The following is a 25,829-nucleotide window of genomic DNA, read 5'->3' on the forward strand; positions in this document are numbered from 1 at the left end:
GGGGACTGTTCGTTTGGTGCCGACTGTGTAGTGGCTGCTTTTGGTTTGAGATCAGCCTGGAGAATATGACGATCTCCTCTTATTGAGGGAAAATAATTGTTCCTTTTTGTTTCTTTTCTTTTGATTAGTTTCTGTTTCCTTTATATTTTTTTGTGGGTGATTTTTCTTTTGCAGACAACACAGAAATATTGTGTTGTCTATTTGTGTTATTTTTCCTTTATTGACGCAACTTGATTTGTTTTCTGTTTACATCTGACTTCAAGTTGCTTTTGTAATTTCTCTTGAATTTATTTGATTCCTTTAGTGTTTTTCTTTGTTTCATGTGATATTAATACTTTTGTTTTTGCTTCATTAGTTATTATCATTTGTTTATATTGTATGTGGAGCTAATTGTGTTTACTTGTGAATTTGTTAGTTATTTACTATTTTTGTTTGTCTGCAGGAGCTGGGGGTCCCACGGGTGAACGGATCTTCCTTCTGGTGGTGGGTCCTTATTGCGTGCTGTGTACCACTTTGAGTGTGTGGTAGTGTGTGATCTGAGTGCACCTTGGTGTATGTGCGTGAAAGTGTGCTCTTGTACAACCAGACCTCATTTTGTTCCCGCTGGATGGGAGCCTCAGCCCTGCTGATATTTACTTTATTTTGTTTTCATATTTAAAATTGATTTTGTCATTGCCCACATTTATTCTTTTTTGTAATGTTGCTTTCCTCCATTTAAAGTGGGGTCTCATGCTGTTTCTCTGACCTTTTAGTGTCTACTTTTAAAAACATTATTGCATTAATAAATATTTTGTATTTTTTATACTCCACCCACGTCTCCTGCTTACTTCTATGAGGGAACCGAACCTGTGTGCTTAATGTACTCCATTTTTGGGTTTTGAGCATTGTTCCCTAGAGTTAAATTCTAGGGTGGCGTAGTCGGATTTCTATACTGGTAAAAGGTTGGTTTCTTAATTGTACCGCTCCGTCACATACAGTACCAGTCAAAAGTTTGGACACACTTTCCCAGTGGTGTGTGTCAACATTTGACTGGTACTGTATATAGAATGCAGTATATACATAATATACATACATTATACATAAATACAACAGAATAAACATAACATACGAATGGGTCTAAACTAGATTTTCAGGTACAGAAATAGTAATCAAATGTAAAATAACAATTCATAATCTTCAGTGTATAAATATAGATTAACCCTTATTAAAGTTATTCAGTCAAGAGCCATGAGTGATTTTTTTTCCCCCCTGTCTTTTGTTATCTCATCCCTGCCATTGATGAGATTTTTCCGTGTTTTCACTATTATACGGTAGGGGGCTATTACACATGTCCTGAACGAGTACAGAATCTCCTGATCACAACACAGGCAAAGAAGAGGCAGGAACGAGTGATCACTTATAAGCAGATTCATATGTAAAATAACATGATCATCATCAACATTAAACAGCATATAAATAAAAACTGCCTAAAGTTATTGAATGAAATGTCAACCCAGGATGAGCTATAGGACTGTGAAGCGTTGGGGTGTTGATGGAATCCATTTGTGTTTGATCATCATTCTGAATCCCATCTGTATGCAAGTTAGTCGCGATTTTCTCAGCTTTTTTCTCAAAGTGTTGCTTTTTTCATGAAACTGATAAAAAGAGAATGCATGAAGCTATAATAAAACAAAGGGTCTGTTCTTTCTTTTGATATATTGCATGTTCAGATACGCATACAGCAAGATATTCTGTGGGCCATGAAACTTGTTAAAATGACCAAAAACGCTGACGGTGACTGGCAAATTTCATGTTTACGTTCACATAACCGACTATGTTTATGATGATATTCGACAAGAATGGCATTTTGACATAATTTTGTGTTAATATTCGCGCGTTCATATCGGTGGTATATCTGTGACATATACGCCGATGATATATCTGCGACAGGCTTATATCGGGCGATAAAATCAATACATCATAATGGCAATATATCGTCCGGGCTCTAGTATAGAGTAACATTGAAAAAATACAGAGGTTGTGTAGGTGCATTTGTTTTACAACCACAGTTGCTAACAGGATTAGGATATATGTTTGGATTATTAGTTCATGACTGACGGGGTCTGATTGCAGATTTTGTTACAGCAAACAGTAAATGGCTGCATGAGGAAATACAGACTGACTGTACTACAATTTTATACAGAATATCTCCAAATATCTGAGGAGACTTAATCTCCCAAGGTACCTGCAAGATAACACACTCAGCCAGTCAGCAAAGTATCATTTAATTACCATTATTAATTAAATGAATTAACATATTGAGATATTGTTTGTTTTATTGTCAGTATCATAAACCCCTACCTCTTATTTGGATGTGCCATTTCAAAGTGACCATACGGGCTGATCCAATGATGTAGTCAGCTAGTGGATAACTGTCAGCCAGTTCACGGAGTGCAACCAGATAGATGTTTTTTGTGGGAGAAGTAGTAAGCTCAAAGGCTCTATAATGTTCTTTGTACCAACCACAAAGTTCCTTTACAATAAAGTGTACACTACCGTGTAAAAGGCAAATTTGTGAAATTTCAGCAAAATCAGGCAATCCACCAACTGAATTGTGGGGAACTATCATTCCAGTCCTGTATGTAATGCCCTTACTTGTCACAGACTGAGCAAGTTGAACCTCATGCATGTCAGGGTACTTCTGTTTAATAGCCAGAGCTACTTTTTCATTGAGTATCCCTACCGGAACACTGGACAGAGAAGAAACCTCAACCTCAGGCTTGCTAAGACATGGAGAGCACAAATGATATGCAATCATCATCTGATGCTTTGAGGCTAATGAGAAAGGTAGATTTTTGAAACACTTTGTGTGCCTAACAACCTGCTTAAAGAAGCTGTGTTTGGCCTCAAACCGAACTGTCCACTGCCTCACAAGTGGACCAAAACACCTTATCAAATGAGGATAGTGTTCCAGGTAATGGTGCTTAGGGAGAAGCCGAATGCCAGGGAACAACTGTTGGTATCTTTGCCTGTGCTCAGTTATTTTGCTTTCCAGATAAGCAATGGACTCGTCACTATGCACAGGGGCACTAGCAAGCTCAGTGATGTCCTTAAGGTCCATAAGTACAAGCCATGCTGGCTCATCTTCCGGCACTAGATGTCCAATCAAAAATGGCAAGAACCTGAGCAAGCTCCAATTTTCATGGACATTTCCACCCACCGATTTTCTACTGGAGAGGCTTTGAGGTACAACATGAGGTCTATTGGTCTTGTCTCCCCACTTGTATGGAAAATTCAATATGGCCTTATTCAAGTCATCCAATGTGAAGAGTCTTCTTGCTATAAGCAGTGATAAGCAGTGAGCCAGCTCTACTGGGACAATACCCTCAAACAAGTCATGAGCCACATCTGGAGGATACCCAGAAAGCACATGAAAATGAGACAAGTTACTAGTGAGAACACAGCTCTTCTTCACTCCATAAACATTTTTTCCAGATTGCTGTGCTTGCTTCACATGAGTCTCATGAAGATCTTCTGTTCTTAGGTTGAAAGCACCAGATGCAACACAATGGACCTGAAAATCACAACTCTTTGCTGTACAAAACCTGCAGCAATAATCCCCTGAGAAATTCTCAACAAAACCAGCAAGGCTATGAGCACCTAGATTGTCTGCCACTACAGTTTGTACTGTGCCCTTTACAGATGAACCCAACAGAGGGACATATACACCAACTTCCTCTAGGATCTTTAGATCTTGTATAAGTGGTTCTAAAACCTTGTCAAATCCATAGGTTTTGACATCATCAGTCTTACACAAAACTGACAAATAAATTGATGTTAAAGTAGAATGAGATCCAGGAGGTAGGTTAGCCAACACCCAATAAACACCACAAAGCTTGTGTCTCTTTCGAGATGTGCCCAGAGGGTTACATGTCTCAAAGTCATCCACATAAAGTCCTAACCCTATTCTTGGCTCTTCTCCAGAAAGAAAATCATTATTCCTAAAATATGAACCATCTCTCAGGGACACGTATTCATGTGATTCTCCAATATCCTGCTCTACTGAATGTCTTCCAAAAACTTTGTCAAAAATGTCCTGTTTGCTTAACAGCTGTTGTAAGGACTTTAGGATTGGGACATACTGGAAGGTGCGCTTTTTGGGGGCATCAAGTATGTATTCAATTGGATCAACAACAGAGAAATTCTCCTTGTAATACAATTTGCGCTGATAAGCACTGCTAAGTGGGCCCCCCTTTTCAATTATCTTTTGCACAGGACAACCAAAACAAACTGCTTTCGCAATTTCTCCAATTATGGATTCATCAACTTGTATATTTTGTTGACGGAATATTTCATGGACACGTTCTGTACATAAAGGGACTGGTGCAGCAGAAACTAAATAATGAAGTTCTCCTAAAAACTCATCAATAGCAGCACTAGGCACATGTGTCAAACACTCCAACTTCAATAGAGCAGCAGCAAATCTTTGCTCAATTTCAGTTTCTAGGCCCTCTGTTGTAGAATCTGAAGATAGATCAACATCAACACACTCATCCTCATCCTGATTCTCAGTAAGTATTTCAACTGCTGAAGAAGATTCTGTACATGCAGTGATAACTTCCGGTTTAAAATTCAACTGTGTGTGAGAGCAATGTTTTCGATTTCGGTGAGACTTCCAAGTTCCATAAATATTTGTTTGAAAGTCACATCCTACAAACATACAACTGACCGTCTCATTATGCTTGAGATGTGTGTTAATATGTTTGAAGTAATCCTTTTCCGAGATCAAGTCATTACAAGCACAAAGATGACATCTAAAAATGGCAGGGTTCTGATTAGGCCTAACCTCTGTGAAGTGGAATTTATTTTGGTGCACAATTAAGGCATTCCACGTTTTAAAAGTGCACGGACAGTCAAAGTAAGTACACGGGTAACGGATACTTCGACCAAAATGAGGGTGTTTCAGTTTATAATGTTGCAACAGCTGAGATCTACTTGCCAAATGTTCTGAACAACTCTTACACTGCCACATTCATGCAGAAACTGAGAGAGAGAGAGAGAGAGAGAGAGAGAGAGAGAGAGAGAGAGAGAGAGAGAGAGAGAGAGAGAGAGAGAGAGAGAGAGAGAGAGAGAGAGAGAGAGAGAGAGAGTGAGTGAGTGAGTGAGTAAAAAAATCAAGAAATAACTATTTATGAAAATGTTATGTTTGGTTCAATACTTACCAACTAAAAAGAGCCTTGAAAACTAAGGTTGCAGTGTAAAAGGGACCTGTGAGTAAAAGAAAAAAATAATTAACATTAATAGAAAAATACATTAATGAAAATAAATGAATATCAATATTCATGTTCAAAAAGTTCAAGTCAGTGTTTGATATTTCTGCTTTTTATTTTCATCAATGACTAATTACTGACTTTTTTTTCAGAATGTTATAAATTATATACAGTATATATATATATATATATATATATATATATATATATATATATATATATATATATATATATATATATATATATATATATATATATATTATCCTTAGATACTGATCATATACATTTACCAGCTAATGATGCTGAAACTATTGTGATATCCAAACCTCTTTCTATTCTATTCTTGTTGGATTGCCATCATTTAAACATACTAAAGAGTTATCTTCCATGAACTCTTCTATTATTTCTCCATTTTTATCTGTACTCCTGCTACCCCAAATACAATTGTGAGCATTAAAATCACCACATATAATCATTTTGTTTGCCCTTTTTCCCATGGCATTTTTCAGGATATCTATTGTTAATTCTGAACATGGATTATAGAAATTTAACACTCTGTGTGTACCCATTAATTCTATACATATGCTCTCTGCATTAGCCTCATTATTTCTTTGTCTATATATCACATTTTCTTTTATGAATGTTGCACACCCTCCACCTCTACCATTAATCCTGTCCTTCCTTATTACCTCATAGCCGCTCAGCCTAAAATCTAATGACTTGCATAACCATGTTGTATACAAATGATATCAGGAGATTTATTCATATCTGCAATGTAAGGATCGGTTTTGGTGCTAAGACAAAAGCTGAGATACACACCCCAGCAATTGAACAATAAAAGTCACTAATCTTGAGAGAAGATCTCACAGAAACTGTGTGACAACACCCTGACAAACATTTCTCCCCCCTCCCCATTTTGCCCTCTCCTTGCCCTGTTTTCAAGTCACCAAATGCAGATATACCAGTGATGATGTATCTTGTAAATCTATTGTTTTATCCCTTTCATGTTTGATGTCTTTTTAAAGGTCTCGGTGCGAATGGTAAAATGGCCTCAGTTTCACTGCAGTCACTAGTAGTATTAGAAAGATTGAAAACTAATGAGAATTCAGTCCTCCTTTTGAGGAATTTCTTCAAAGATATCTGATCCACTCCCCCAAAACCAGGTGGGGGTGTTGCAAATATTTACAACCCTTTTGTTCTAGTTGGAGTATTTAAGGGAGGGTAACCTAACTATCAGGGGGAATATTCTGTAGTCAGAACCCCCATGTGGTAACCCCCAAACTGCATGTATTGTGCCAGACATGATGAAATTATTTTCATATTGCTTTGCAATTGTGTTTTATGTTTTTACGCTGATCAGTTGTGTACCATGGATTCTTGTTTACTTATTTACTTTTCCTGTCTGGCCAAAATAAATGTTAATCTTTATTTATCTTGTATGATTCTGAAATCATTATTCTAGTATGGATCGTCTCGGTTACGGATGTAACCCTCGTTCCCTGAGGAGGGAACGGAGACGTAACGTTAGTGACTAACGAATGGGGGTTTCGCTTAGAAGCCTATCATCTTCGAGCTTAGAGAAAACGCCCAATGGCGTGCCAATGCCATGGGGCATGCGGAATTTGCATACGTAACTCCGCCTCACTGCGTGAGTATATAAGGATGTACGTGGCAATATCGCATTATGTTACCTGCTTGAGGAGCCAAGACTGAACTCCTGCGTTCCAGGTAGCACAGCTGATGTGGCAACGGGACGTTACGTCTCTGTTCCCTCCTCAGGGAACGAGGGTTACATCCGTAACCGAGACGTTCCCTTTCGTTCAGTCACTACGACGTAACGTTAGTGACTAACGAATGGGGGTCCCAATATAATCCCGCCACTCAGCTGTCTTCCAGTGCCCTGCGTAAGTGTGAGTGCCCTGTCGTAAGACTAGTACGGACGAAGGACTCCACTTAACACAGGAATAACAAGGTACACTGGGAAGCATATCCCAGTGAGGGAATGCCAAGATGCCTACCCGTGGGGAGGACTTAAGAGTACACATATGACCCGCTAAGGGCTGCATATGGGAAAACTCTAGGGTACCAGCCGAAGGTGGGTTTTTAACCCTGGGGGTGGCGGGGACACGCCAAGGGAAGAAACCCGCTCACTGCGGAGACTTACGGTGAAATACGCATGTGGGGGTCGCCGGAGGGGAACCATGCACATGGGGCACCTGGCCGGACATGAGGGTCTGGGCTCGAAGGACAGACTGAACTGATGTCGGCGTCGACAGTGCTGGAGGAGCTCAGAGCTCTCGGGGAGCTCACCTGAGGAGAATATCGCACGTATCCAGTCCGTAGACACCTGAAGCGAAGACACCTGAGCCTGGCCCATTACCAGCCCCTCGGGGGGGGGCGAGTACATAGTCGGACACTGGCTCCACTCGGAGATTGTAGAATCTGGCGAATGAGTTAGGTGGCGCCCAGCCTGCAGCTCTGCAGATGTCTGTTAGCGAGGCGCCATGCGCTAGAGCCCAAGAGGAGGCCACACTCCGAGTGGAGTATGCCCTCGCACCAAGGGGACATGGTCGACCTTGGTGCTGGTAAGCCAAAACAATGGTGTCCACTATCCAGTGAGACAGCCTTTGCTTTGAGAGAGCACTTCCCTTTTGCTCTCCACCATAACAGACAAAGAGCTGGTCTGAGGTCCTGAAACACTGCGTCATGTCAACGTAGGCGCGGAGAGCGCGTACTGGACAGAGCAATGCCAAGGCTGGGTCTGCCTCCTCCAAAGGCAGCGCTTGCAGGTTCACTACCTGATCTCTGAAGGGAGTGGTAGGAACCTTGGGCACATATCCAGGCCGGGATCTCAGGATCACGTGAGAGTTAGCCGGCCCGAATTCCAGGCACGCTTCGTCAACCGAAAATGCCTGCAGGTCCCCGACCCTCTTGACGGAGGCCAATGCGGTCAGCAGAGCCGTCTTCATCGACAGGAACTTAATATCGACCGACCGCAAAGGCTCAAAGGGAGGCCACTGCAGAGCACTTAGAACTACTGAGAGGTCCCAAGAGGGTACGAGAGGAGAGCGAGGAGGATTCAGTCTCCTCGCCCCCCTCAGGAACCTGATGATCAGGTCGTGCTGACTTACCTTTTTATTCTCCAAGAGATCGTGGTGGGCAGATATTGCGGCCACATAAACTTTGAGGGAGGAGGGAGACCGCCTTCGCTCCAACCCCTCTTGGAGGAATGAGAGCACGGACCCGATCGGGCATTTCCATGGGTCTTCTTGGCGGGAAGAGCACCAGGTGACGAAGAGGTACCACTTCAATGCATAGGCATGCCGAGTGGACTCTGCCCTAGCGGAAGTGATGGTGGCGACCACCGTAGGTGGCAGGCCACTCAACCTGGAGGTTCCACAGGTCGGGACGCGGCAGCCATAGGGTGCCCCGTCTCTGAGTAAGGAGTCTCAGAGGAATAGGCCAGGGAGGGGCTGTCGCAAGGAGTATGAGCCCGGGGAACCAGGTCCGGCCGTGCCAGTACGGGGCGACCAAAAGGACCTGCTCCTTGTCCTCCCTGAACTTGCACAAGCTGTGCGAGTAGGCTCACTGGGGGGAACGCATAATTGCGTAGGCCCCGCGGCCAGCTGTGCGCCAGTGCATCCGAGCCGAACGTGCCCTCGGTCAGGGAATAGAACAGGCTGCAGTGGGAAGAGTCGTGGGAGGCAAACAGGTCTGCTCTGCCAGGAGGCTGGCGACAGAGATGGATGCGAGTGGCGGGACCCGTGGGTGGCGCACACCGTCATCACCGGTCTCTGGGTCCTCAGAGACAGGAATATGAGTTCTTCCCACCGGGGGAAGGAGAGGCCCTGCTACCACCCCCTGGGAAGAACTGGAACCCATCTCTGAGTTGTCCACCTCCAGCCTGGCGTTTAACCAGTCTGAGGTTCGAAGGTGAAGGCTAACATTAACATTTAGTTTTAACATAAGTTTCAATCTTCCTCATCCTACCAGTGACTGCAGTGAAGTTAAAATCATTTTACCAATCGCACTGAGACCTTTAAAAAGATACCAAAAATAAAAGGGAAAAACAATAGATTCACAAGATACATCATCTGTGGTTTTACACCTTCCGTGTCTTGAATCAGGGGGCAGGGAGTCGGGCGAGGGAGAGGGGAGAAGGTTTGGGCAGGCTGATGATTTCCCACAGTCTTTCTGTGAGATCTTCCCTCCAGATTAGTGAGTTTTATTGTTCTATTGCAGGGGGTTGGATCTCAGCTTTTGTCTTAGCAGTAAAAACAATCCTAACCCTAACCCATCTTTAAAAGTTCATGATTTTGAACACAGCTTTGAAGCGTTTACTAAAGAGCTGATGAGTTGCCTCAGTGAGTTTGATTAGGAAGAGTTCACAAATGTTGGTGTGTCTCCAGGAACAGGGTTGGGAAATACTGAGTTACAGCATCATCTCCTGCAGTACATGAGCCTGTCCAGCAGAGGGAGACACACACACACACACACACACACACACACACATTTTGTGGAGAAAATCCTACAGTTGACTCTTGATATGAGAAGCGTATCATCATAACCAGGAGCAACTGCACAAGTCATAACTAGTTTAATAACTGACTAACCAAGTGTGGGACGCTCCCATTGGCTCTTTATTTGCTGTGTTCAGAGTCCAGTGCTGTGACTGCTGGGATTTCTCAAAACTATTTCACAAATACTGATGGTGATATCAAATGGTTTAATGAGCACAGTTTCTCTTCTGGTGTTGATATATTTTCTCACAAGTTAATTAGCTACTGAAATTCTACTTTTATTTCTGTCAAATTAAACACAAGATTATTGTGACCAATACATATAATAATAAAATAAGTGAAATTTCCAAGCAGTTGGAATGAAATTAAATTCACGGTCTTGTAAAAGCATAGATCTTATTGTGAACGATTCATCATGTACACATTCATTTTTTGCCCTACAATTTTTCTTTTCTGATAATCTGTTACACTTGAACACAACACATAAGAAAAGATCTGTCACTATTTCCTTTTCACTGAGACTTTAAGTCAAGTCACCTTTATTTATACAGCGCTTTATAATATACAGATTGTTTCAGAACAGCTTTACAGTGATAAACAGGAAAATAATGATCAAAGATGCAAACAGAAATCAATTCTGCTGTAAAGAGACAACAGTGTCATTGTTCAGCTGAAGTCAGTTCAGTGTTGATTCAGTTCAGTTCAATACCTGTGAAGATCATCAACTATTAAATGAGTTCAGTTCGTCTATAAGCAGCTCTGCAGGAGATCATTTTGTTATTCAGTTCAGTCACAGTGTTGATGTTGTTACTGTCACCAAATCCCAGCATGCACTGCAGTCCCTGGTGCTGAGAACGGTCCTGTTACATCATCAATGGCCATTTTGTCTTGCACATGGTATCATGACTTATATTCATCTCTGCAGTTGTTCTTAAAATCCACTGAAGTGCTTCATTGTTCATCTGGTGTGGTGATTTCTGTTATTATTTATAGTGTATATTTTTCAGCTCCTGTTACATGAGGCAGTTTTGTGCATCCATGAAAATCTGTCACTGAAACAAACCTTTAACCAAATTAAACCATAAAAAAGAGAAACATATGTTAATTTTCAAACATTTAAAAAATGATCTAAATAGTGGTTTGCAATTATTTAGTTTGTCTTGTTATTCTGTCAAACATTATGTAAGAATATATAAACAGCTGCTATTCATACTGTATGTTTCCAGAGCTCGATTTATTGGATACATTTTAAATGTAAGTGTGATTGACGAATGAGACGCTTTGATTACAGTGTTATTATTGAAGCATGATTTGCAAAACTATGTATATTATGTACATTTCTCTAGAAGAAACTTGCTCTAACTGAATTAATCTGGAAGCAGAATCAGATTTAACTGTGATTTTCTGCTGTAATGATCAGTTTAACTGGTAAGATCCTCAGAGGAGAAGTTGTGCAGTAATTACATAAGAATGGAAACACAGTCTCTGTGAAGGACGTCCTGAATGTGAGTAAATGTGTGTTAGTGACAGGATCAGAGAATGACACTGTTCCTCTGTCATAGTCCAGCTGAACTCTCACACGCTGAAGCTTCACTTTAACAGTAATGAGAGTGTAGGATTGATCTGGGGATTTTGAGCTGTATTCGCTGAACCAGTACCGCACACGCCAGACATTAGACTTGAAGAAAACCCGTCCCTTCCTTTGGTTTGATGCTGTGGTTATTCCAAGACTCCAGAGTGTATTGTCCCCAACCTCCACATCCCAGCAGTGTGTTCCTGAGTTAAAGCCCTCAGATCCCAGGACACATGCACACCTGTCAATCCTCTCTGGATTATCAGGAAGTGTTTTATCTTCATCACTGAGCAAAACACTGGTCAGATCAGACGAGAGTGTGAGACGAGGAGATGCTGTGTTTGGATCTAGAGTCAACGGAGCTGCAAAGAGAAGAACATCAGATTACAGGAGGAAATATGATCAGAAATGTAAATATAAAACATAAATCCTGCTATCATAACAATGGTCTCTCAGTTTCTGTCAGAATGGATTGAGGCTTCAGGTTTAATATCAGTATTCAACTAGATTAAAAAGATCGAGACAAACTTTAATTGGCTTGAAAAAGCTGGACCAGAAAGTTTGAAAAAGTTAGAAAAGTTTAAAGTTTGAAATAGTTTGAGTTTTAGTTAGTAGTTTAGACCTGCTATGCGGTTGCTAGGGTACTCAGGTGGTTGCTGTGCGGTTGCCAGGGTACTCGGGGTGGTTGGTAAGGTCTTGCTATGTGGTTGCTAGGGTACTCAGGTGGTTGCTAGGGTGGTTGCTATGCGGTTGCTAAGGTACTTGGGGTGTATGTGGTTGCTAGGGTGGTTGCTATGCGGTTGCTATGGTATTTGGGGTGGTTGCTATGTGGTTGCTAGGGTACTCTGTGTGGTTGCTAGGGTCTTGTTATGTGGTTGCTAGGGTACTTGGGTGGTTGCTAAGGTCTTGCTATTTGGTTGCTAGGGTACTCAGGGTGGTTGCTAGGGTGTTGCTATGCGGTTGCTAGGGTATTCTGAGTGGTTGCTACGGTCTTGCTATGTGGTTGCTAGGGTACACTTGGTGTGGTACCTCTATGGTGTTCTGGGTGGTTGCTACGCAGTTGCTAGGATGTTCTGTGGTTGCTAGGGTATTCTGGGTGGTTGCTATGATAGATAGATAGATAGATAGATAGATAGATAGATAGATAGATAGATAGATAGATAGATAGATAGATAGATAGATAGATAGATAGATAGATAGATAGATAGATAGTTTAATGAGTCTCTATGGTTTAGTTCATTGAATGTCAGTTGGAGTGAGTCTGGGCTTCAGTGTTTAGATTTGAATTTTTGACAGTTGGACAGTTTGAAAATCTGAACATTCCGTCAATGAAAGTCTATGGGAGTTTTTCCGAGTTTTAATCAGCATTTTTAGGAAAAGCGTAAGTCCGATCAGTTGGAAAAGATATAGCAACTCGAGCCAGAACCGTCTGAAGGTCTGATACTGGACGCGAATGACGCGAATAATTCGTGCGAAGTTGGACGCTTGAACATTTTGAGTTTACTCGCTTCATTCGCGTGACATTCACTTCACAACAGAGCAGCTTTTCCTCAGCCAGTTCTTCTGCCGCAGCTCTGATGTCTCTGTGGCGGCTCCAGATATAATTCGTCTTGTGATGATGTAACGGCCGATCTTTGGTCTCATGGATCTATAATTTGTTCCCTGGCGAATCGTTTAGGCTGAGGGCAAAGTGAAGTTTCCTTACTTTTTTATTTTTAGGCTATTTAGCTTTACGTTACCGTTGTAGCCGACTAGCGCTGACTTTGAATGTTTGACTGAATTGTTTGCTTTATTTCATGTATAGCTGATTATCAGTGTTGGGGAGTAGTTAACTACAAGTAGCTAAGCTACTAACTTAACTACATTTTTCTACTTATTTGATCACATACTAAAATCGCGCGTTACTACCATCTTTATTTCATTGCACATCTTGCGGCTTTACGGTTCACAGAGAAGAGATCGTCTGATGATTATGCAAAGGACGTACAGGAGTGGGTTGATAACTTCACACAAATCGACTAGTAAAGGTCACACTTGATTTATACAAACAAAAGATTTAAACGCTGTCTGCGTCGAAGACTTCAAGCACATACAGGTGAATAATAGCCTTTTTAAATTGATTATCCTGCTATATATATATATATATATGCATTTTTGTCTACTCCTGTGTATCAAAGTTGCTTATATTTTGTTCCTGCATTGATGGGACATGACATTTGTAGCGATTTTGCACTTGACAGTCAGTTTGAGATATAGACTACATTTGAGTATTGTATATTTGGATAGTTTACAAAATAAAACTTTACTCTTATCATAATTGTATTGCATTGTGTTGTTTTAAACCCCAAACATTTAACTTAAAACATTCTTCATTAACGATTATTCAGTTATTTGTAAATATGCATTTAATTGTAAAAAAATAAATAAAAGTAGTTTCGATGTAGCTAGCTACATTTTGGTAGTAACTTGTAGTGTATCTAACTACTTTTTCAGAAGGGTAGCTTGGCTGTAGTTGAACTACTTTCATGTTTAAGTAGCTTGTAGCTTGTCAAACTACTGTTTCAGAGTAGCTTCCCCAACACTGCTTATTATACCTTTTACTTCTACTTTTGTATTATTGATCATACATTGCATTTAACAAAAAGAGACTGGGTTGTGTTTCATGTCATTTCATGTTATCACAGTGATAATTATATTGTCTGAACCAGATATTAAAGGATTAGTTCACTTTTAAATAAACTTTTGCTGATAATTTCCTCACCCCCATGTCATCCAAGATGTCCATGTCTTTCTTTCTGCAGTCGAAAAGAAATTAAGGTTTTGGATGAAAACATTCCAGGGGTTTTCTCCATATAATGGACTTCAATGGGCTCCAAACAGTCCAAATACGAGCGTGGTCATAGAAGTATACGTAGATGCCTCATTAGCGCCTGCACGGTCCATTAGAATGAGGCATCTACTATCGATATATCTATGACCACGATCGTATTTGACCTCACTTTGCGGAAGTTATGGCGGAGCTCAGAGATGATCACGTTCGTCTGATAAGAGGTAAAATAATAGCATAAATACTGCTGGGTTTCTCTCAGAAACTGATGGTTTGGCTAGATAAGACCCTTATTCATCGTCTGATATCGTTTAAAGCTGCACTGAAACTGTCATTTGGACCTTGGACCGTTTGGAGCCCATTGAAGTGCATTATATGGAGGAAACCCCTGGACTGTTTTCATCCAAAACCTTAATTTCTTTTCGACTGCAGAAAGAAAGACATGGACATCTTGGATGACATGGGGGTGAGTAAATGATCATCAAAAGTTTATTTAAAAGTGAACTAATCTTTTAATATACAGATTTTCTCCTCATTGTTGTCACTACTAGAGCAAGCTCCTGATTGGCTAACGCGGAGCGAATATCCGCCAAAGTTCAGATTTTTCAACTTGGGCGATTCGCGCCATTCACGCGTCAAACGCTCAATTCTCGCGCCGCCTCATTCGCGCGAATCGCACCGCAGAATGTCTATTCGCGTCTTTGCATTGACTTAACATGTAAATCACTCGAGCGAATCACGTCATTCGCGTCCGGTGTGAACGCACCATTAGAGTCAGAAATTTAGAGTAAGAAAAATAATAATAATAATATTAAGTTTAATCGGATTGGCCGATTAAATTTAATTAAATGGCTCTTCCAGGCCAACTTAATAAACACTATTGTATCCTAATACATAAGCAGAGACCATGAGGAACAGACTTCTGTAGTCATTATGAGTTCACTGTATGATCTGATGATCTTCTGAAATACAGTTCAGATTAACTCACAAATTCAAGAGATTATTAAATATATTTCTCTCAGATGTTAATGTTGTGTGTGTTTCTTTCTGAAGGATGTTTTGCGCTGGTGTCAGATCTGCTGAGACTCACTGTGTTGGACAGTTTCCAGCATCTTCTTCCAGACTCTGAACGGCAGGTTACCCAGGTAACGGGACACATCAATCAAAGCTCCAGAACTCATCCGTGGATCCGGCTGTGAGATCTGGACTCTGGAGGAACATTCAGGAGTCAGAACTGCAGTGAATTTGAGTTCAGATCCACTGAGAGAAGAGATACGAGCAGCTCACTCACCTTTCCATTGAGACGCTAAAGTTCTGGAAAATATAGAGTTTGAAAACATGTTAATATCTTATCAAACACTCTCATTGTCAGTGAGTCTCAAGTTGTTTTCTGCTCAAAGAATGAAGCCAGATTGATTGGTCACCTTTAGAAACGAGACGTCATTGGCTTTCATCATCTCCTCCATGTCTCTGATTGTGTGTGAAAGAGCTGAGATGTGTGTGTTCATCTCCTCCAGCTTCTCCTTCATCATCTGCTTCTTCTGCTCCTCTTCCTCCCTCAGTGCAGTGATTGTAGCTTCTTCTTCGTCTCTGAGAAACTGATGAAGCTTCTCAAACTCTTCTTTAATCTGACGCTCTGTGTGCTCAGCTTGAGACTGAAATCACATCACATTCACTTCAGTCAGCTCTGTGTGAACACACACTCCACTAATGTCAATAATAAACTGTGTGTGTGAATGTTGAGTGTTTAACTCTTTACACATCCTCACCTCGATGTGTTGGATTGTTTTAGCACACGTTCGTTTCAGTTTTTTCCCATGTTTGAGCTTGTTTTGTAAGGACGTCAGCGCTGTATTAAATTCCTCCTACAGGTTAAGATGAAAATCTGTGAAATTTATGAAGCTATAAGAGGTTTAAACATTGTGTGTCTGGATGTTTTTATTGTTATATAAATATTTTTTTATGATGAATGTGTTAATCTCAGAAGCATTTGTGCCTGCAAATGGCAGGACATATATTGAACAAATGATGAACATTAAACTCTAACAGCTTCAGCTCTTCTGGCTTTCCTCAAGGTTTAGGAGTGTGTTTATGGGGATTCTTCTAGAAGCGCATTTGTGAGGTCAGGCACTGATGTTGGACGAGAAGGCCTGGCTCTCAGTCTCCGCTCTAATTCATCCCAAAGCTGTTCTATTGAGTTGAGGTCAGGACTCTGTGCAGGCCAGTCCAGTTCCTCCACACCAAACTCCTCATCATGTCTTTATGGAGCGACGCTTTTTGCACTGGTCAGTCATGTTGGGACAGGAAGGGGCCGTCCCCAAACTGTTCCCACAAAGTTGGGAGCATGAAATTGTCCAAAATGTCTGGGTGAAGCATTAAGAGTTCCTTTCACTGGAACTAAGGGGCCAAGCCCAACCCCTGAAAAACAACCCCACCCCATAATCCCCCCTCCACCAAACTTTACACTTGGCACAATGCAGTCAGGCAAGTCCCGTTCTCCTGGCAACCGCCAAACCCAGACTCGTCCAAGGGATTGTCAGACAGAGAAGCGTGATTGGTCACTCAGAGAACACGTCTCCACTGCTCTAGAGTCCAGTGGCGGCGCACTTTACCCCACTGCATCCCACGCTTTACATTGCACTTGGTGATGTAAGGCTTGGATGAGCTGCTCGGCCATGGAAACCCATTCCCTGAAGCTCTACACACTGTTCTTGAGCTCATCTGAAGGACACACAAGTTTGGAGGTCTGGAGCTCTTGACTCTGCAGAAAGTTGGCGATTTCTGTGACCCTCAGCATGTGCTGACCCCGCTCTGTGACTTCACTTTGTGTCTGAGTTGCTGTGGTTCCCAATTGCTTCCACTTTGTTATAACACCACTAACAGTTAAGCGTGGAATATTTATCAGTGAGGAAATGTCCCGAATGGACTTATTGCACAGGTGTCCACCGATCACGGCCCCACACTTGAGTTCTCTGAGCTCCTGAGAGCGGCCCATTCTCTCACTAATGTGTGTAGAAGCGAACACACACACACACACACACACTCCTGAGAGCGGCCCATTCTCTCACTAATGTGTGTAGAAGCGAACACACACACACACACACACTCACTCCTGAGAGCGGCCCATTCTCTCACTAATGTGTGTAGAAGCGAACACACACACACACACACACTCACTCCTGAGAGCGGCCCATTCTCTCACTAATGTGTGTAGAAGCGAACACACACACACACACACACTCACTCCTGAGAGCGGCCCATTCTCTCACTAATGTGTGTAGAAGCGAACACACACACACACACTCACTCCTGAGAGCGGCCCATTCTCTCACTAATGTGTGTAGAAGCGAACACACACACACACACACACTCACTCCTGAGAGCGGCCCATTCTCTCACTAATGTGTGTAGAAGCGAACACACACACACACACACACACACTCACTCCTGAGAGCGGCCCATTCTCTCACTAATGTGTGTAGAAGCGAACACACACACACACACACACACACACTCCTGAGAGCGGCCCATTCTCTCACTAATGTGTGTAGAAGCGAACACACACACACACACACACACACACACACTCCTGAGAGCGGCCCATTCTCTCACTAATGTGTGTAGAAGCGAACACACACACACACACACACACACACACACACACACACTCCTGAGAGCGGCCCATTCTCTCACTAATGTGTGTAGAAGCGAACACACACACACACACACACACACACACACTCCTGAGAGCGGCCCATTCTCTCACTAATGTGTGTAGAAGCGTCTGCAGGCCTAGAGCTTGAGTTATTCACCTGTGGCCATGAAGGGATTGAACACCTGAACTCAATGATTTTGAGGGACGGCACAATACTTTTGGCAATATAGTGTATGTTAGTGTCAAACACTTTTGGTGTGTCTTGTAATAAATCACATATTATTATTGAAAAAAATATTAATAACCCATAACATCTATTTTCTAAAAACATGTTTTGTGGCAATGCTGTTACATTCAAGAATATATGTCATTGTATAAGTCATGGAGATTTATGCTGCCTTCACGTGCTATCGGAAATATCCTAATTCCCACTTTAGAAGTCGTGATTACGAGCTTGTTGCATTCAAGTGCTTTGTTGTCGGAGTGAACAGGAATCATGGTGGACACCAGGTTATTCATGCCTATTTATTGGGAAAATCTTATTAAAACCAACATCATATGTAGTGTCCCATCACCGACAACCATATAAACATTCCAGATAGTCCGCTTTCTGCTGATTCTGTAATTTCAGTCAAATGCAGGCTATTTTCGCTGTGTACCAAACATACAATACGCTTCATATGATTACTCTTACATGTAAATATGTACTACATTAATGTCAAGATAAGACGACCTAGCTGTTTTGGAAAAAAAACAATAAAACCACACCTGCCACAGCAGTAGCCTAGTTCTCCCCGCCACCATGTTTAAAGCTTATGACACGCCCATCTCGGGAATTTTTGTCGTATCAAAATTATTTCCGAACTTCCCAGTGGTAAACACGACATCAGAGGGCGTTCATGTGCAATTTTTACCTAGGAAACTCGTATTTACGATAATTCCGATAGCACGTGAAGGCAGCATAAGTCTGAGCAAAAGTAAATAGGCTACTAGTCTATTGTACACACAAATAGTACTGTGTGTTTATCACTGTATTTAGCACATGAAATGAGAGACATTTGTCTTACCTTGTAAGATGAAACCACTTCACTGATGGGTCTGAATTTATGATTGTCATGTTGTTTTGAGACTATGCACACTAAACACACAGGCTGTTTGTCCTCCAGACAGAAGAGTTTGAGTTTCTCACTGTGTAAACTGCAGATCTCCTCAGACTCTGATGAACGCCTCTCATTTCTCTCCTTTATCAATGAATCACACAAGTTTTTTAACTCTAGATTAACTGGCGGTTCACCTCTTGAGGATCTTCTCCTGCAGACGGGACACTCCTGAGATTCCTTAGTTTTCCAGAACTGTTGTAGACACTCTTTACAAATACTGTGACTACAGGACAGAAAAACAGGAACCTTGAAGATTTCATAGCAAATAGGACAAGTAGGATCTTCAACAGATTTTGAATCCATTTCCTCGTCTTGTAAAAGATCCAATAATCTACAATTCACTTTCACTTTCTAAACTTTGCTTTGAAAAGTAAATAACCAATACAATCAAAATCTAATTCAGAAATACGCAATAATCCTAATATAATGTCCTCCTCTGTTCTTCACAACACTGACTCGTTTTAGCTTTCAGTAAAAGTGAAAGTAAGAAATAATAAGACTAGTCACTTCCTGATAGGTTTTGTAAGAGGGTGGAGTTTCTGGGGTTACATAAACCACTAAAACTAGTCACAAGTTAGTCTTCTTTTTCTTTTCTTTAAGACTGTTCATAACTTTAAGTCACATAAACATGTACATTGGCATAATTTGAAGATGAAAAAAAAAAAACTCCTTTGATGAACTGCTAGTGTGTCATACTATAAGACTGTCTCCTCCTCCAGCTGGAGTGCTCATGATCTCCACTAGGGGGCTCTCCTCCTGACTCTTGTGCTATCTTATCATGGACTACATTACCCATAACCCACTGCCTGGACTCACTATGCTTGATTATATTCAGCTGTCTCATTACCTTGTTAACTCTGCGTATTCTTTCAACGTTTCCCTTTCATACCCTGTGGAGAAATCATGTGTGTCCACTCGCAGCTGTCGTGCTATGAACTCTGACACTATTGAGGATTGTTGTATTGTGTTTAATGAGGTCGCCTCTTCAAACTTGTATTATAAAAGTTCACCTTTGCACCTTTGATCTATTTTGACCTCACTCCCCGGAAGTTATGGCGGAGCTCAGAGATGATCACGTTTCTCCTGTTAAGAGGTAAAATAATAGCATAAATACTGCTGGGTTTTTCAAAGAAACTGATGGTTTCGCTAGATAAGACCCTTATTCATCGTCTGGTGTCGTTTAAAGCCCTTTGAAGCTGCACTGAAACTGTCATTTGGACCTTGAACCGTTTGGAGCCCATTGAAGTCCATTATATGGAGAAAACGTCTCAGGTTACAAATGTAACCATTGTTCCCTGAGAACAGGGAACGAGACGCTGCGTCAGCTTCGACGCTACGGGGAACGCCTCCAGCGTGACTGGTGCCTGAAATCACATTGAATCACGTCAATCCTATTGACCGGCGACAGCCTATGATGTCATCAAGGTGCGACCAGGAAGTATATAAGGGCGCCTTGCCAACATGACAGTATCTATCGTCTGAAGGGACTGTTTCGGCAGGCAGGCCCTGCGGCATGGCAAAGCGACGCAGCGTCTCGTTCCCTGTTCTCAGGGAACAATGGTTACATTTGTAACCTGAGACGTTCCCTTTCGAAAGGGAACTCGCGCTGCGTCAGCTTCGACGCTACGGGGAACGATATACCAACGCCGCCATGCCGACGGGAGTGCATGCCCACTGGCAGTGACAACTGTCAAGACAAGCAAATCTTGCTGAAAAGCCTGAACCACTCCCCTTCTGGTCACGTTAGGCTGTCAGTGACAGCGCTCCCTACGGTCAAAGCCCAAGCTTATCGCCTGAGAAGGAAAACTTCACACGTATGAGTTCCTTCCCAGGCCTTGCTCAAAGGCCTGGAACCAACCCATTCGACTCAGAAGGGGTTCCTTTAAGGGAACGTGGCAAGGGAACTACGAGGGAACCCTATGCCAATCACTATTCGGGAGATTATCACCGAATGCCACCAGGGAGACCTGACCAGGTGACCCAGTCTAGTATGGGACACGTAATACGGTCAACCCTGTCTGTACAGTACAGAGCCTCTGGTACTCGCCTCCGAAGAGACATCCCGCTAGGGTGCTGCAAGAAAGGGCAGCATCACCGACTAGCCGGACCTCAGGGACGGGTTATCCCGGAGAGCAGCGCTCAGCGAAGTGCTTTTCAAACCTTTGCTAGCGAGGGGCCGCTCGATCCTCGGATCTACCAAGCACTTATTTTAAAACGTGCTTAGGAGGCCAAAGGCCTTATAGGCTGAATATATCGGGAGGGCCCCCTCGGGACCTACCACCAATAGAACAGCCCCAGGAGGCTGTAAGCTCACAATAGACCCTCGTTTGAGAGGAGCTCATAAGCCTGCCCGGTAGGCAACCATGCCGTAGGCCTACTATGAAGGTCCCGTCCTGTCGGGACCACATAGCCGCAGTGACACTTCGTCGTGCTAGGGTAAGAACACCGCCTTCAGGTCTCGCAAACGGCCAGAGGGCGGTGCCTGATAGCGGGTAGCCACTAGCTGTCAGCAAAAAAGCCAGTTGTGTGTTCCCGCCTAGGGAACTCGTCCCCCAGGGAGGCCGAGAGAGGCCTCCACCTGGTAACCTGATAGACCGCTCGCGCATCCAAAGCAGCGCTCGTCCTCAGGAAGGCCAACGGGCCTGATACCTGATCGCAGTCGTGCTAGCCCTCGAGGTAGCTGGGAAGACCAGGGACTCGCTTAATCAGGAAGGCCAAGCGGACCTACCAACTGCAAGACATCGGGCACTCATAGCCAAACTGAGTGTGCTACTCATAGCGCCTCAAGCTCACCACAGCGGCTGGGGACCGGGAGCTCGCTTTCAGGGAGGTACCATGCCTACCACCTGATAGCAAAAAAGTGCCACTTATAGCACTTTATGCACACCACAGCGGCCGGGGAGCCGGCCTCTGCTCATTGACTGGATTTATCCAGGAACCATGAGACCAGAGCGTGCCCTCAGAGGAGGCCACGTGGGCCTACTACTCCAAAGCGAATCCCCTCAGGGAAGCCCGTGCAGCTTTGCCTGATAGCAACCCATGCTACGATCCGTTACCAAAACTGGGGACCGGGGAACGATTCCAGGGAGGCGCAATGCCTCCACCTGGTAGCAGAGCATGCCGTCCGTCGTGCTTCGCACATCACGCTCATTACCACAGTGACTGGGAACCGGAACCGTGAGCTCATCGTCAGGGAGGCCACCATGCCTACCACCTGATAGCAGAAGCTGCTACTCATAGTACTTCATTTCCGGGAGTTTGCCTCCAGGGAGGTCACTCAGGGAGGCCGGATGAGGCCTACTACCTGCTAACACTCGTGCTAGCCATCCAGTGACTGGGGCCCAGGAACGCCATCCGCAGAGGAGGTCAAGTGGGCCTGCTTACCCCACAGCAGGCCCATAGGGAGGCCCAGTAGCGCCTACCACCTATTCAGCAGCTCGTACCAGCCGTCGAGGGACTTAATGCCTATGGTGCCCCCTCAGGGGAGACCAAACAGTGCCTGCTGACCACAGCAGGCTCTCAGGGAGGCCAAACAGGGCCTAACTCCTGAGCGAAGGAAACCCAGACTGGGAGCCTTACTCTAAGAATGCTGGCTGCTGCTACCTGGGCTGACGGCAGCTGTCTACTGCTGACGAAGGCCTGGAAAACCAGTTAACACCTGGGGACTCATCCCCAGGGCCAATGACGGGTCACTGCTGACGTCGACACCAGTGGAGAAGAGCCTCCGAGGCCCACTCGTGGGCCATAGTGTCGGGACTTTCCTGCAAGGAGGCCGGTTAGCGCCTACTACCTGTCCTGAAGTCCAACTGCCCAGACCGTCCAAGCTGGCCCCTCAGAGCCAGCTGGCTCCTATACCCGCACCTGGGGCTGGCTCCATCCCAGAGGCAGCTAGGGACAACCTGCTTCGTCGTGTCCTAGGGCCCCCAGGACGGCGCAGTCTCTTGGGCAGGGCCTACAAACATGGACCTAATCACATTGCCAACAGCAGTGTACTCAGCAGAAGTGCTCAGCAAAGACCCTCTAAAGCGAGGGGAGTACAGCTTACGTCACCTGCATCGGGGCGGCTGTCTTTCTTTCCATGCAGCGGCCAACCTTGATTGCGAGGGCGTCAGTCATTGGCAATGCTCGGGCCTCAGGGGAGCATCCGACCAGAACCATACCGACAGAAGGATTATCCGATGTTCTGCTCAACCCGGGCCCTAAAGGAGGTGAAGCAGAGACATAAAGCAAAGGAACAATATCACAGAAATGTGAAAAACCACCGGCCGTACCATCCTCCAGGAAGAGGCCGGGGGCCGCCAGCAGATGGCGGCCACCAAGCTCCGAAAGGCGGAAACAGCAGATAAAGTCTAACCGCAAACCGGCGAAAGACGCTTAATTCCACCCCACGACTACTGACAAAGTCGCTGTCTCCTGCAACATCCTCGTCTGCATTGCACGTGACCCCAGAACGCAGAGAAGGGGGCGGGCCTTGGCCTGACGACTCTGTAACAGAGGAGGCTGAAACAAGGATGCATAAACAACGCCATGTTTTTAAATGAAAAGACAGGCCAGGGGCGAACACCTTTATTAAAAGGGAAACGCCCCCATCCTTGACAAAGCCTAGGCCAAGTGGTGCGACATAAGTCCGCACTAGATCTACTCAGGGCCCGGGAAAGAAATATTATCACCTCTAAAAAAACCCTTTTTCAAAGCTCCGCAGAGCTGGGCGCAGATCTCACTACAGCTTGTGCATTAGCGCGTACCCGGTCTTCAGCTACTTTTCACTTTACGCTAGGAAAAAACACAGCTCACCCCTTACACTACAAGCCCTCAGGCGAGAGCGCGATTCAGTTACCCAAACAATGGGGAAAAAATATAGCACGGAGAGGCAGCAAACTCTCTAGCAGAAAGTGAAGTATTCACACACAACCATCATAATGTTGCAAAGAAGATCGTTCTTAGCTTACTCACGGGGAGCTGCAGGCCCTGCGAAGATCCAGCGGCGATCCAAATTTCCCCAGAAAACCTCTCAGGCGAGCGAAGGTATAGGAGTTCTGAAAAACATAGTTTTGAAAATGTTTCACCCTCAGAGAGGGGGACTCACCGATCGCTCCCAGCGGTGCTTCCAGCCAGCCATAAGGCTAGTATCCGCCCGCCATCCTGAGGGGGGCGCTTTCACCAAACAAGCCAGGCGAGCCGGCAGAATCTTACATTTTCTGCTCATCATAGGCCACCGGCCTGATGTAAAAGCGCCCGGGGGAAAAACCAGAGGAAGGGAAAAAAGGCAGCGTTCATCTCCGCGCTCCTCGGGGGGTGGAGTCTGCTGCCTGCGCTGGTTCCGGTTACCAGCCCCGGCTTCCTTCCTCTTCCTGTCGCGGGTGTCCCGCCTCCCCTGCGCCCCAGTCCTCCGCAGCGGGGCGCTCGAGAGGCGACGTTGGCTCGCTATTCCCGTCTCCAGCCCTCAGACTGGGACGGGCCGGGGACACCCGACTGCCTGGGCGCGGTCCCGGACCTCAGCGGAATGCATCTGAATGCCGCCGAGCGCGCCTTCGCCTCTCCGAACCTCCCCACCACCGCCTCTACGGAGGTGCGAAAAGTTCAGATGGCGAAACCGGGGCATCAGGGAGAAAGAATTTTTTCCTTCTCCCCGATGTCCAAACGGTTTAACCACAGATGTCTCTCCGTGGCCACCCTCGCCGCCATCGGCGCTATCTGAACGGTGGCCTGGAGAGCAAAAACCGCGGTCCGGCGCGACTCGACTACCGCCTCAGGGGGTCCCTCCCCCCTGATCGAGGTCCCTCAGCAGGTCTGCCTGCAACACAGCCTGCAACACAGCTGTGGTGTGCAAAGCCGCTGCAGCGCGACCCACTGACATGTACGCCCTGCCATTCAGCGTTTAGACCGGCAGGGTGGGAGCCACAGTGTCGCCGGCCGCCCAAAGGCGAGATTAACATAACATCTCGTCCACGGGCGGCATCGACACATACCCAGCCAGGCAGTCCCTAGACATCAGCGACATCTAGCTCGCCGATGTCGACAGATGCGGGGCTGAGTAAGGTTTCTTCCATTCCCTCGAGATCTGCTGATGGAGATCTGGAAGGAATGGAAGACTCCCAGGAGTTGGGAGGTCATGGGCGGAGAGAAACCGATCGTCCGAACTGTTTGGACGCTCAGCCTTTCTCCTCACGCACCGCAAAGGCAGCTGCAGTCTACCCGCAGCGCGTTCCATGACTTCCAGCAACTCCCGTACATGGGACAGGATGGTAAGAAAAGCTTCAGCATTTTTAACTGACTCACCCATCCTCTGCTCGAGTGGAAGAGCAGCAGACGAGGAGGAGGAACATAAATCCAGCTCCTTCCTCCGAGGTCCGCCTCTCGTGATCTGGATCGTCCTCAAGAGCCATAACTGTCTCCAAGCGACGAGCCCGATCCATCTGGGAAGCGCTTTTGGTATTTGGACGCCGCTCAGCCTCAGCTCGAGCGTGGCCGTTCCCAGATGCTGAAACCTCTCCTCTCGAGAAGAGGTCCCACCGAGAGCGGAGCGTTTCCAGAGGACAACGCTCACAAATACTTTCACAAGTACTTTCACAAGAGGTTCGCAAACCTCTCATGTATGCTCTTCTCCCAGACAGTAAACGCAAAGTGTGTGTGTATCCAAAGCGCAAGATACACATTCAAAACACACCTGCAGAAGTGGCACACTTCATTGTTATCCTTCTTGTAGACGTTTCACGTGAAGACAGGCAAAACAGTCCCTGAAGACGAAAAGATACTGTCATGTTGGCAAGGCGCCCTTATATACTTCCTGGTCGCACCTTGATGACATCATAGGCTGTCGCCGGTCAATAGGATTGACGTGATTC

The 25,829-nt window shown here is 44.7% G+C and overlaps 1 protein-coding gene across 1 annotated transcript in view; it reads right to left on the bottom strand.

The window, feature by feature from the left end:
• Nucleotides 1-10,288: 10,288 nt before the first annotated feature.
• The window catches only part of LOC307139515 (uncharacterized protein), a 34,507-nt gene continuing 18,966 nt past the window's right edge, over nucleotides 10,289-25,829 (bottom strand). The window contains 7 exon segments of the mRNA XM_079838510.1: nucleotides 10,289-11,704; nucleotides 15,260-15,378; nucleotides 15,461-15,483; nucleotides 15,594-15,818; nucleotides 15,939-16,034; nucleotides 18,892-19,065; nucleotides 19,119-19,207. Of these exon segments, the coding sequence (XP_079694636.1) occupies nucleotides 11,160-11,704; nucleotides 15,260-15,378; nucleotides 15,461-15,483; nucleotides 15,594-15,818; nucleotides 15,939-16,034; nucleotides 18,892-19,065; nucleotides 19,119-19,207 (1,271 nt within the window). The 3' untranslated portion in view covers nucleotides 10,289-11,159.

Source organism: Gobio gobio (genome assembly GCF_949357685.1).
Source record: "Gobio gobio genome assembly, chromosome: 16".
NCBI lineage: Eukaryota > Metazoa > Chordata > Actinopteri > Cypriniformes > Gobionidae > Gobio > Gobio gobio.